General features: G+C 31.2%; 1 protein-coding gene across 1 annotated transcript in view; it reads left to right on the top strand.

The window, feature by feature from the left end:
* The window catches only part of LOC105627797 (protein phosphatase Slingshot homolog 2), a 132,991-nt gene that overhangs the window by 82,064 nt on the left and 37,027 nt on the right, over positions 1 to 13,900 (top strand). The window contains exon 4 of the mRNA XM_012209076.1: positions 8,910 to 9,088. Within this exon, the coding sequence (XP_012064466.1) occupies positions 8,910 to 9,088 (179 nt within the window). The remainder of the gene's footprint in view (positions 1 to 8,909; positions 9,089 to 13,900) is intronic.

Here is a 13,900-nt window from a genome sequence, read left to right as displayed (position 1 = left end):
GAAAATATATAATTAAAAAAAAATATATACGAAGTCTATAATTGTGTTATTATACCACAAACCTAAAATAATGCAGTTCATTAAGTACATAAGATTTAGTAATCACATAACAAAAAATAAAATAAACAAAATAGGTTAAATTTATAATATTGAATTATGTATGTCCAATTAGAATTATTTTTAATCATTTTTATGGATCCTATCAAATATGTCGTTAATTAAAATGGAAGTAAATTTAATTTGGACGTCTCAAGCAATTTAACTCAAGAAATTGTATTAAAGTCTTAAATTTGATTTGTTATTTGTTAAGTGTACATTGATGCAGACGTTGTTTACGTTGAAACTAATCATAGAAATGAATTGATTTGCATTTTTTTACGTATATGGAAGTTAAAAATAACAAAATGTTATTTAATTCGAGGATTTGAGTTACTAATTATTCTTTTGATATCTAGTACAGCAAGAAACAATCAATGTTCAACTAATCTCAAATAGTGTACATGTTACATAGTTTATCGTATCTTATTTCTATTGCAACATCGAATTTCGCTTCTATAAATTTCGATGAAGCGTCACTTATCTTCGTTTTCTTAAGATCAAATCTGCCTACCGATCTTTTATCTTATTCCAACATTTCATTACGTCTTCTGGCTGAATTATTACCGCTGCAGTCGAGAGGAGGAGCCGATGAGAAAATCGCCGTCTCTCGCATCTCTCGTGCGATTCGCTTTCGTTCGTAGATGCGGTTGATGTTGTATCTTACTATCTTATGCTGCCTACATGCGGCATTCGCGAATGCCGACATGGTTGATCGGGACAAGATCGCGAAACACTTTCACGGTGGTGGCCTTTCGCGACGCCTCTCGTAGGATCTTCGTGGCTTGGAGAATCGGTTAAGATATCAGTTAGGTTTAAATCGAGCAATCTGGTTTTTGACTTAAACAAATGTCTGTCGATTTGCTCCGAGTAATAAGTAAATTAAGTAATGTTAGATTCGTTTATCTTGAATGTCTCAAAACGATATATATAAAATATGACTATAAATGTAATTTTATTTGAAGTGAATTATTCGTTTGAAGTCTTATATCGTTTAACCAAGCGAGTGGGGAATTGGAATATCAATCATAAATTTGAATATATTGCAAAGAGATTATGAAATAATTGTCTGTACACGCGTCTGACGTTTTATAAATAAATTAACTCTTAGTACACATGATGATTTTTCGATTCTTTACTGTAAATACGTTCGTGAATCGTTCGTATCTGGATATCTTAATTTTCCTCAATTTTATAAGTATAATTATTAAATGATGTTTAATACTTTAACATTTTTAGAAAGTATTTATAATTAAGAATAATGAATTAAAAAAGGATAAAGATCATTATTTAGCTAAGTGCTCTTAGTACTGTTTAAATATTGAACAACTAAAATCTGTATTCTGTTATACGCTGAATGACTATTAGTAAATTTAATGTCACCTAAGAAGAAACCACCCACGAGATCATTTGGAACACAATGACAAACGCGACCTTGATTAACCCGACTCGCGTTAATCTCCTTTTTCAAGGTTGCTCCCGCCAAAAAACGTTCAGAAATATATTCGTAGGTGTGTTCTTTCGCAGTCTGTACCTTTCTTCGGTGCACTGCATACACAGATTGAGAGCAGCAGGAGAAATGACCGTCTGGCTGATGTTATCGTACCCCTTAACTATGAATTATGCTCCGGGCGTATCAGACTCTTCCTCTCGTATAATCCTTCTTTAAGATCCTTTTCAACTTTCGATAACGATTATCTTGCCGTTGAGAAACTTTTGAGCGATTGAAAGGCTGCATCTGCCTCCCCCCCCCCCCGAGATAGAGCACGCGTTACGATGGGTTGTAATTTTGGCACCATGTGACCTAAATAAAATTACACATATGATATCGAAATATTTCCTTTAGATAAGAAGATCAGTGATTCTCAGCTGTTTCGATTTGTAGGAATCCTTGATTTTAAATTATTTCTTGTTTAAATGTATAATTAATTGAGTTTAAATAATATGGATATATGATATTTTTAAAATCATTATTATATAAAATGAATATTATTATCAAACAAAGCAAGATAGTGTTACTAAGCTTCAAAGATAATGATTGAAAATTGTAATGCATGCAGAAAAACTATATGTAATTTTTAATATATTTTAATTTATATAACAATTCTTTTTGTTGGATTTAATAATATAAAGATTATTTGCTAAAAATATCAATTGACTTAATTTTACTTGTAGTGAATTTTATTTTAACGATATCAATTTAATGTTCATGTGGATGTGATTAACATCTAATATTAAAAATTCTATTTTGTAATTTATAAGATAGGGTGGTGTTATTTCGTTAGTTTCAAATGTAATGTAATATGAAAATTCACAACGGGAAACAATATCTTTGCAATGATGTGCTTATAATTACATTATACAATCATGATAGCTCCTTAAGAATAAATACGACTCTTAAATATTCGATATGTGTTGTTTAGGAACGTAACCAATACGTAACCATTACGAAATGGATAAAAAAGTTCCGCTTTACCCTATTAGTTATATTTTTTGCATTTTCAAACTCAAATATTCATTAGATATCGTAGTTTTAAATCTGTACGAAGCGGTTAGTCGAAGCGAAATTATTGCAACATAATTGGATAATGAAAATTTTATCATTATTCGCTTTTTAGACTCGTCCTTTCTATCGCGATTCGATGAATTGAGATACGATTTTTAAGTTTAATGGTATACATTGAGAGTCTCTCGCAATCTCGTATACGTTGACGTGTTCGATATATCTTCTGGTACGCTATGCTTATGCAGAGCATACCACATATATCATTCTCCCTTTATCTCAATTTTGCCTTTGCGGGAATTATGCAGCGTTGAATTCTAATTTTAATGGCATAAGGATTGAAGAAACTTCAGCGAACTAAGATTCTCTACAAGTTAATTATAGAAGACCTTATTCTTTAATTTAATCTTAGGAAAATTCTATTTTAACTTTCTCAAATTTATTTTAACGCTCTCTCTTAATTAATGAATTTTTGAAATGTTGAAGTTAATAACTAGAGGATAAAATAATATCGAATTAAATTCTATATTGATGAAAAAGTGTGAAGATCTTAAAAAAGATCCAAAAGATTTATAAATAAAAAGAGCAACTCGATATTCACCGCGATTGAAAATGTTGGAAGAAACGCGAAATAACACGTAAACATCGTATGCCGAGAAGTAACTTACTCTTGTTTCTGATGCATTTTAATTTTCTTTTTAGGTGATGAAAAGAGTATAATATAACGTGTCAATACAGCGCGTTATTGTTATTAAGGCGTAATTGTCAACCTCCTCGCGGCGAGGATCCTAATGATTCGCTAGTGATCGCGTGTTATTTTGCCATCAAGATCTTGATATTATATCATTTAATTTCATGTCATTCCATGAACTATCCACTAATTTAGAATACTTTCGCTTTAGACGAAGATCTTTGCGAAATGCGCGTCTTAACTGAGAATTTGAATAAGTCGAGAAAATAAAACATTTCCTTTACATATTAGATATGAATTCATCGTTAATTCTTCACTAGGGATATATTTGCGTTATTGTAAAAAATCTTGTCACAAAATCTTTCAAATGGGATCAATTGTATATTATCACACTTTTTTTATCTCTTTATGAATAAAAGTAAATCTGATTATTTTTGCGATTAACTATATACTTTGTACAAAATTAAAAAAAATAATATCTAATGATAATACATATGATAATATATTATTACATTATTAATAATATTCCAGATAAATTTAAATAATTTTTTTAATTACAATTAAAAAAGATTTATATTTTATATAAATTATTTATCTTAAAATTAGTGAATTGATTGATTTAGTTGAATTAAAGAAATAATAAATTAATATCTTATTTAAATAACAGTTTGCGTCAATATCTTTTATTTTGTGCAGTTCTTTATAATCATAAATAATTTAGTATCATTTTAATTTGACATTTGAAAGTTTCTGGTTCCAATTGCTCAATATAGCAACAACTGTGTGAGTTGAATCAAATCATGTTAATTATAACTTGGTTTGATATTCGACCTTTTGTATCATCGAGTGTATTATATGTGATTGATGGACGAAGCCCGTTACTCGCTCCGTGTAGTTGATCATTCGGTCGTAACAACCAACTTAAATGCATACGTAGAGAAATGCCAGGCAAGCAAATTGAGAAATTGTGTGCGACGTGTCTTCAAGTCTACGACTAATTAAAAACAGCACTTAATGTGATCGTTTATAAGTACGTTTATATGAAAAGGAGATGATATCAATTTCAGATTTTTTTTGCTCGAAGAAATAATGAACTTTCCCGTCTTTAATTGTGCAGTTATATAGTCAAAGTGAAGAAATATTTAACGTTATCATTTCTCTCTTTTTTAGCTAGCATTATTTCTTATTTTAGAAAATTGTAAATTTAATTTACTGTATAATTATAAATGTAAAAATAAAACTGACCTAAATTGTATCCTAGTTAAATTTTAATTACAGGATATAATAAATTGTAAATGTGAGATATATATCGATAAATTAAATTGCATTATTTAGATCGATTATTACTGCATCAGTTTCTAGCAAAAGTTTAAATGATTTTACGAACCAAGAAATTTTTGCTGCAAGAGATCTCTTGTCCTAAATACAGCTCTAAACATAATTCGCAACGAATACTTTCAACTGCACAAGAATAATGTTTTAATTTTATTCATTCTGTCGCTCGCCACTGATGATTATCACAATTATGGAAGGAACGCGTGGTTTATGGCGTCTCATAAGGACTGTAGATTAGGTAATTATCTATTCATTGAGGTTAACGACGACATAATTGTAGGCCCAGGAATGTAACTATCCACATGATACATCCAAGTGTCTGCGTTACGCCATCGCCGGCATTTAAAAAGCTAAGTCGACGCCAAATTATGATCTTATGCAATTCTTATCAAACGATTTGCAAGGCGTTTCTAAACGCGCGTTTCTCGCGATGGATCGTTTCGGCTACAATATATTAATGAAAGTGAAGCTTTCCAGTCTTGCAAATAACGTCGGGTCAGCGTACGAGAAACATTTTCTAATTAATAATTATTATCACTTAAAATTAGCGTTTATCGGAAGGACAATTTTTATATTGAAGACTTTCCCTTTCTGCTAGATTCTTAGTCAAGACTTTCGCCGTTTTTTCACTTTCTTGGACTCTCTTTTGCGGGGAATTTTTTTTGCGATTTTGTGGCGTGTCTCTTTCCGAAGCAGGCTTGCATACGGATGAGCGGATCATGTAATCATGGCGTTATTAATCGCGATCGGGAAATCGTTCCACTCGATGACTGATGGCGGAACAAGCGAAACGGTTCAATGACAAATCATGACTACGGTTATCGTGTCCTATGCACTAAGGGACTACTTCCTTCTTACGAATAGAAATGAGAAATCTGCAGCTCTGCTAAGAGTTACATGTTGATTAAAACTGTACATAATCATTGAAACGAGAAATCTTCAGTAGCTGTGTTGAGATGCATAGGATTGTGAATACTCAATGTACCAGAATTAGTGTCGACAATTTTCTTAATCATAGACAAGAAGTATAAGACGTAGTGCAGAAGAAATTTTTATAATTCTTGCTTCTTGTTTAATAAAATTTTTATACTTTATATTTTTTATTTTTCTCGTTTTTATATATTTTATTTATATTCGCACACTCTTATTTTTCTTTAGTTCTTATCTTTGCATTTGTAATGTATCGTTGAGGTTCTTCAGTATATTCATAATTATGTTTTAAAATATTTTAATTTTTATATTTATATTACCGTAAATCATAAATGCAAATTGAAATATTAAAAGTATATTAAATTATAATTCTAACATGGAATACTACTTCTAAGCATATTAAAATGAAATTATTTTTATGGCGGAAAATATATTATCGATAAAACTTAATTATGATTGATTTTTTGAAGAATATTTTTTATATTTATTATTATTATATTTATTATTATATTATATTATTATTTATTATTAAATAATGTTTCAGATACGTAATATTGATGAAGAGCTTTATTTAAAACATTTAAGAATACATAATTTTAATTAAATAATATTTTATGTCATTAATATTATACTTGTAATATTTAAGTATATGATATTCAGAATAATTAGAAAACAAAATACAAGACATAATGATATGGAAAGTAAATAGAATTATTAATTACAATCATTTATTCTTATTAGGAGAGTAAAAGGATAAATATCTCTTACAGTATTTTCTTCTTTTTGCTCCAAATCTCTCCTAGGAACACACTGATTATTCTCGTTATCGAATATTGATATTTGAAATTTAATTAACTCCGAGCACGGTTCTGCATTCATTAATTCTGCATTTATTAATGCCTGCAAATGCGTTATGCGCGAATGCACCGGATACGCGATTAATACGCGTGTCAGTTTTCCTCTGAATGAGAAAAAGCGTATTTGCCGAGTGCGCCGGCCCGCGATGTAATCACTAAACAAAATCCGGTCTGTTATCGCGGTTGGAATTCTTTCTAGGGAGTGCGGAAGCGTTAATTGCCACATCACATGCTGCGAAAATTCATGGGCCGACGCTCCTGTACTCGAGGGTCTGCTCCAGTCGTTGTATTTGCAGTAACAGTTGCAATCGAGTCGCGATCAACTCATAAAAGTGGACGTGCTCCGTAATCAGCAAACTCCGGTACGTTTATCAGGGACTACGTCCAAGATAATCAAGACCGGGGCATCGCTGCTACTCCTTTTTGCATTCATGTGTGTGATTTCTTGTAATTCGTGTCGTTTTCTTAGCCGCTGTTCTCTCGATCCACGGTAGCTAAGTTGAATTCTCACTGATGCGAGATAAGAGATGGATTGGTGAAAGTAATTAAAGTCTACCCGTGAGAGCATCGAATGCATCATTCGTTGCGGAAACGTGTTTAACCGTTTCAAAGTAGAGATCACTGCGAATGATACGTTCGCGTTTAATCGAGCGAATTATTGTGAACATTCTGCCTGATCGAGAATTCTCTCGTGAAGTTTCATCCTGGAACTTCTAGTATAAGAGTATGTTTGCTGCTTAACCAATACTCGTTTAATCCTTATACATTAATTTCTCTTATTAATTCTAATTTATATACGAGACTAATAAATATATATATAGAAATACTAAATATTGCGAATAGAAATCAATGTACTTTTAACATATTTAATCTCGTTTTTGTGATATTATTTTACAATATAATGAAAACATCACAAAACATTTCTTTTAAGATTTTTATTCATTAGTCGTTAAATTCTTTTTTTAGATACTTTTTTACAAAAATTTTGCAAAAATTTTGATAAAAATAATTTTTCACTTTAATAAAACAATACGAATAATTAAATTTCCATAATATACGACATATGTACGGTGTCAAGAATTTCAAAATAATGAATATTTTGAAATTCTTGACATCGTATATACATTTTAATATTATATGATTTATATTATTTTATTATTTAATATTATTTTTAGAGTTACAAAATTATTTTGTTAATATTAAATCGTATAATATTAAAATATATGTACGGTGTTAAGAATTTCAAAATATTCGTTATCCTGATGTTACGGAAATTTAATTATATTATTCAGTAATGTTTTATTAAAATGAAAAATTATTTTTATCAAAATTTTCACATAAACAGTATCTAAAAAATAATTTAATAACTAATGAATAAAAATACAGACAATTTACCTATATCTAATTTATTTCGATATAGGTAAATTGTATGAGTTTTCGTGGTTGTTAGTACGTTAATAATATAATCATATATGACGATAAGATATAATTTCCAATTGAAATTGTTAGAAAATGGTTATTAAAAAATGGTTGGTACATTCTAGTCAAATCATATCTGTTTGCTTTATAAATATATTATTAACGCACTCTAATAATCGCGAAAGCTCATTTAATTTAATTATATCTGATTTATTCTTGGAATATAGTTTTTTTTTTTAGTGCCTTAATAATATAATTTTAAAGCGATAAGATATATTTTTAACGATCTAATAATCGCGGAGACTTGTATAGGTAATTTACTTATATTTCCTCATATAATTGTTTATACATTTATCATATGTACATTATTTTTATAAAAAAAAAAGCAAATAATATTATATTATACCGATATCGACAAACAGGAAGCAGCCAGTCAAACGGAAGTGAAGTCAATGAGCTGGTTATGTAACATTACTTGCCTATAATGTCGTTAACCCTGGAAGGCAGTGTTTGTAGTATCATACAGAAATCAGTAAACGGTGCTACAATTGAGTACTGTGATGCTATATAATTTCGTATATTTCTAAGAATTATTCTTTAGAATTATTTTTTATTAGAAGATCTGTACTTCTTTTGCATATTTAATAGTGATTTTTTTCATATTCTAAAATTATTTAATGCATATTCTGGCATTTAGCAGATATATTTCTCTTCGCAAATAATGTCATGTTTAGATATGGCAGAAATTTCATCGAAAAAATATAAGTCAATAAAAACGAGATAATTCGTCTTGGAAATATTTTCGATGTAAAACACATTTAAATAGTAAGATAAATGAAAAATAATTATTCCTTCCGTTCTAATGTTAATTTATAGAATTTCGAAGAAACATTTGTCACATTATATTACATGTTCAAATATATTGTATCTAACAGAGATAATTTATGCACATCGACGAATAACTTAGTAAGCTTACAAATCGATCTCTATTTCTAAGTAGCGTTTAAATGTCCATCTGCGAGCTTTTAAAAGTTGTGTCAGTTGAGTAATCAGAGATTTCTTCATGTCTTTCTTTCAGGCCGTGAAACTGGAGTCGGTGCATCCAGGAAGGACGCGATATCTCGTCGTCGTTTCCTGCACGGGAAGGCAAGACGCCGAAGAGAGTTGTCTTCTCGGTATCGATTGCCACGCCAGGGCGACCGTTGGTCTCGTACTCCGAGTTTTGGCAGACACTGCTATCACTCTCGACGGCGATGGGTGAGTTCATATCTTTTTCTTTCTCATTGTTATTTGCCTCGCTACGCTCTCACCGCGAGAAGCATTGCGGTCTTGCAATATTCTCGCGGCACTACGGATTAGCACGTTTCAGCGATTACAGACTCGCATGGACTTTACTACTTTTTCTTATTTATGATCTGTTACATAACGTTACTCGTTAACTGTGAACATTCGCTGATTATTAAGCAATCGGTTATACTTACTTTTAGGAACAGGCTAGGATGTTTTTTTTACTCAAAGAGTACTTGATTGTACAAAATGTTGTTTTATTAAGATCATTAGATTCTGATTATAATATTAGGTGTAGTAAAAAGAAATCCATTATTTTTGCATGAAATTGAATAGAAAAATAATGGATTTCTTTTTACTACACCTAATATGTGCACATTAATAAAATATGTCAGTGAAATATATTTATTATTTAATACATTAATTTAGACTGGAAGATAAAAATAAGCATAAGCGAAAGAGTAATCATATTAAGACAAGGTCAAATGTCCATGAACATTAATTCAGCATCGCACAAACATCGTCATTGCTTACGTCATGATTAGTGTGCGAATGTGCACATCTGCAAGCGCAATAGAATGTAATATATACCGTATGGTAAGACCCTGGCATCAGATGTCTTCTTTCTTTCTCGAAGTTGCGGACAGTTAAATAACAGATTAATTACGGATCTCATCATAAATCGTATCGTATACATCTTAATATATTTTCTATTGCAGTATAATTAATGAGATGAGGAAGAAAGATTATGTTTTTATTTCCTTGAGTTGAAAAAAATATTGATAGACACTTGAAACGCTCGCTTTCTCTATCTTCAACTTGCTACTCTTTTATAGGGGAACATAAAAACGACTGTAAATCTGTTATAGCATATAAAGATATTATATCAGAAATATTAGATGAAATTTGAATGAATTTTATGACGAACTTTAATAGCATTTAAAATTCTTGTACATGTGAAAGCTAGTTATTAATTAGAACAAGTTTCCAATCTCTAAATGTATTCATAATTTTGTATAATTGTCTTTTTTTGATCACATATATATCTTAAGATTTCATGACTATAAAACATCTTGAAATATTTAACATGATCTTGAATATAGAATTATTAATTGTTAAATATTAAAGCGGATAAATATCAACCTAAATTTATATATCAGATGAAACTTTTTTTTAACGTAAAGATTACATGAAAATTTACATGAAAAATAAAATTTGACTTTTTATTTACAATACATTTCTATTTTGCTAAAGCTTTTAATTTTTTATCAAATACACTTATAATTGTACTTTTTATAAAATTTCTCTAAATACATATTTAATAATTTGAAATAAAATTTAGTTTGTTTTGGCACGAATTAAATTAATCAAATTAATCGAGGAATCCATTTGAATAGAAAAACGGTATGTAAATTCGATATGAGATAAATCCGAGACATTCTGTAACTCTATAGGAATAAATTAAGTTTGATTGAAATCTCTGATGCTTCAGCGTACGTTGCGCTGCTTTATATCCGGCAACCTGACCGATCAACAAATATTTTCAGAGCGGCACTAGCACGCGGCCACTTTCTAACGGCTGTGCCAACTTGTCTAATTCTCTCTACTTTAAAGTGACTCATTGCCACGGCTCGCCTGCGGATTGAATGTTGTACCGATAATTAACGTAACGGCGGCGGCGTGCGTACGTACGCGCCGTGAAATGAAAGGAGAATATCAGTGAATGTCTATGCGTAGATAGTAATAGCCTAAGTATGGACTTTATGCACTATCTGTTTATCCGTAATCAACATAGACAATGTAATTCACGTAGACAATGCTGATGTCCATGTGCTTTCTCCTCCTTTCTCCGGTTTTTTTTCTGAAGTGTAGTTTTTATTCAAAGAAGCTAACAATAAGTTTAACTTACACTATCATTCTTTACATCAGAATGCTCCGCTGCCATCAATTTTAATACAATCCGATCGCATTAATGTCAACGTTTTATTTATTCATAGATTGATTCAGTGAGTCTTCTTTTAACACAAATAAAATGTGCGCATCGGAATACAATTTATAGATTTTTACTTAGTATGTACAAATAAATATATAGCTGAGAATAGAGAAAGGCGAACATGAATTTGTGTGTAAAGAGGAAACATTGTATATCTTTTGTGAAATCGTAGATTTGCTAGATTGCATTGTTAATCGCTTGTTCTCATTTCGGCATATTATATGTAACACCGCCTCCACAAAGATAAATGCGAAGGTCGCCACCGTTCTCTCGGGCGTAGGGAAATGGAGCGCGTTACCGTAAGGCATGCGTGTTCAAGCAAGGTACTTGACAGGTGAGTACCAAGGTTACGACGGAAGGTCGCGACATAACTTGCGAAAGTCAAGACGTCGAGACGCGAAGTCAAACCGTAAGGTTCAGCATGGTTGTCTATCGCAATGCAACACGTAGTGTGGATTACATGCTGATGGAAAACAAACATTACAAAAGCTGATACGGTGTCTGAAAGCATTAATTAAAGTTACTCTCACATTAGTTGGAAACAGAAAAATAATCATTGCAATCTTATTGCTAATAGATAATTTCATTCTTATACACACTTTGATGTTTAGGATCTTCTTTAAAAAGAAAATTATTTTGAAAGCAATTTTTTCTACTCTCTAAATCTGAATCAGTGGATAATCACTGATATCAATGCCAAGTATGTCACTGGTAATCAGTTAAATGTGAGAGTTGAGATCCCTAGCTAATTTTTATTTTGTGACTAATCTTGTTTTAGTGCTTAAATTCAATGAATATTGGAAGATTGAAATTAATGTGTAAATATCAGTATTTCAGTTATATAATGCTCAAACATTTTTCCTTTTTTTTGTTGAACTTCACTGATTATTAGTGCAAAGTATGCCGCTGGGTAATTAGTGACTATTCACTGATTCAGATTTAGAGAGTAAACTTTTATTTACATAAATTTATTTACATAAATTTACCGCATTTTAGGCGTTGTTCTTTAAGATATGTTAGTTTCAATGGCTAGACTTATTGACATTTGATGTTATTTACTTGAGTTAATCAATTACATAGCAATTTACTATAATAAATGTTTGAATTTTTGATTTAATATTATATCTTATTTAGATAATTAGAAGAGTTTAAAAAAAACTGCTCTTAAAATAATTTTTTATAAGACTCAACATTGAATAAGATGTCAAGTCATTAATCTGCGAAAAGATTATAATAATTTTTCATTTAATTCATTATCTATTGGTACTTTCTCTGATCATGCAGTTTAGACTCTAAAATAGTATAAAATGAAATATAATTTCTAAAATGATATAAAATGAAATATACGCGTAATATATCCGATACATTGGCACATTAAATGAGTTAACAGCCACAGAACTTTCAATAGCGATATTGCACCAACAAAAGGATTGCGATCACGTCTGAACGATATTGACACGTGGCTTTTCGCGCGATTAGAAAGCACTTCGTCATTTTCCATAGCTATGGGCAAGGAGCTTATTCACGCGAGAGCACATTGACTGGGCGACGCGCGCGAAGTTCGTGTCCGGTCGGGTGAGCAATTCTCGCGAAATTAGCGATAAAGGAATGGTGGGATGGATGGACAACTCGATGCGTGGCGAAGGAAAAAGGAGAAAGAAAAGGACTGAGAAAAGAAAATGAGCACGAACGCCGGTCAGCTCGCGTTCCTACGATGTCGATGACCCTCAGGGCACGGATGATCGTCTCTCTTCTTCATCTTCCTCTTCTCTTGTTCCATTCCTTTCTCTCTTTTTCTCTTTCATTTTGATGCGGTTGTCGCGAACTCGCGAGAGAGTTAGAGTCCCTTCGCGTGTTAGAGTTGCAATACGTCATTCGCTTTCTCGATCGGTTGAAACACTGTCGGTTGCAGCAACAGTTTGACTTGCTCAATCTTTCTTACCGTCTCTTTCAGAATAGATTACCTATAGTCTTAACTATATTACTTCATGCGCAATGTAGCCAGAGAATTTAGTTGACACGTTCAATGCCGTGACGGTTATGCTTCATCGATTTTATGATGTGTCTTATTGATACACATGTAAAGTGCAACTAACTGATTATGTGCGTCGGATAGCAAATTAAATGAACTAATGAGTGTTATAAGAAAAGATTGAATTTTATTTTCTATAACATACCTTCTAAATCTGAATATTTGAGTGAATAATTACTGATATCAGTGCCAAGTATGCCACTGGTAATCAGTGAATTAAATGTGAGATTCTTAACCCCTGTTAAGCTAGCCCCCCCCCCACCAGCGATAAATGAATTCTAATACATATCAATATTAGGTGCTAATTAGGTGCTAATTAGATGCTGAAGTCCGAAATTAGGTGCTCGAACTATTTGGCAGAAAAAAAATTATTACGGGGAGGGGAAGCGGCTAGCTTAATATTAAGTTAGCCCTCCCCCTCCCAATAAAAAAAATAATTATTGCGTAAACAAACAAAACAAATACATAAGAATTAAGTGCTCCAAAAAACGATCAAATTAATTCGAAAATATGTATTATATACAGAATTATATACAGAAATTAGGCGTCAGTTGAATAGTCAGCCTACAAGAGAGAAGTTGCCTTAAAAAATTAGATGTTCAGACAAATTTGGTGTTAAAATGTTTATTTTTTAATATTATTTAAGGATATCTAATCGTCGAATTAGACGTAGTCACCTCAGAAGAGAGAAGTTGCCTTAAAAAATTAGGTGCTCAGACAAATTCGGCAACTAGAGATCTTTAAATAAATATTAAAA

The sequence above is a fragment of the Atta cephalotes genome (assembly GCF_000143395.1).
Source record: "Atta cephalotes unplaced genomic scaffold scaffold00010, whole genome shotgun sequence".
In the NCBI taxonomy this organism is placed as follows: domain Eukaryota; kingdom Metazoa; phylum Arthropoda; class Insecta; order Hymenoptera; family Formicidae; genus Atta; species Atta cephalotes.
This window is presented reverse-complemented; position numbering and strand designations above follow the sequence as displayed.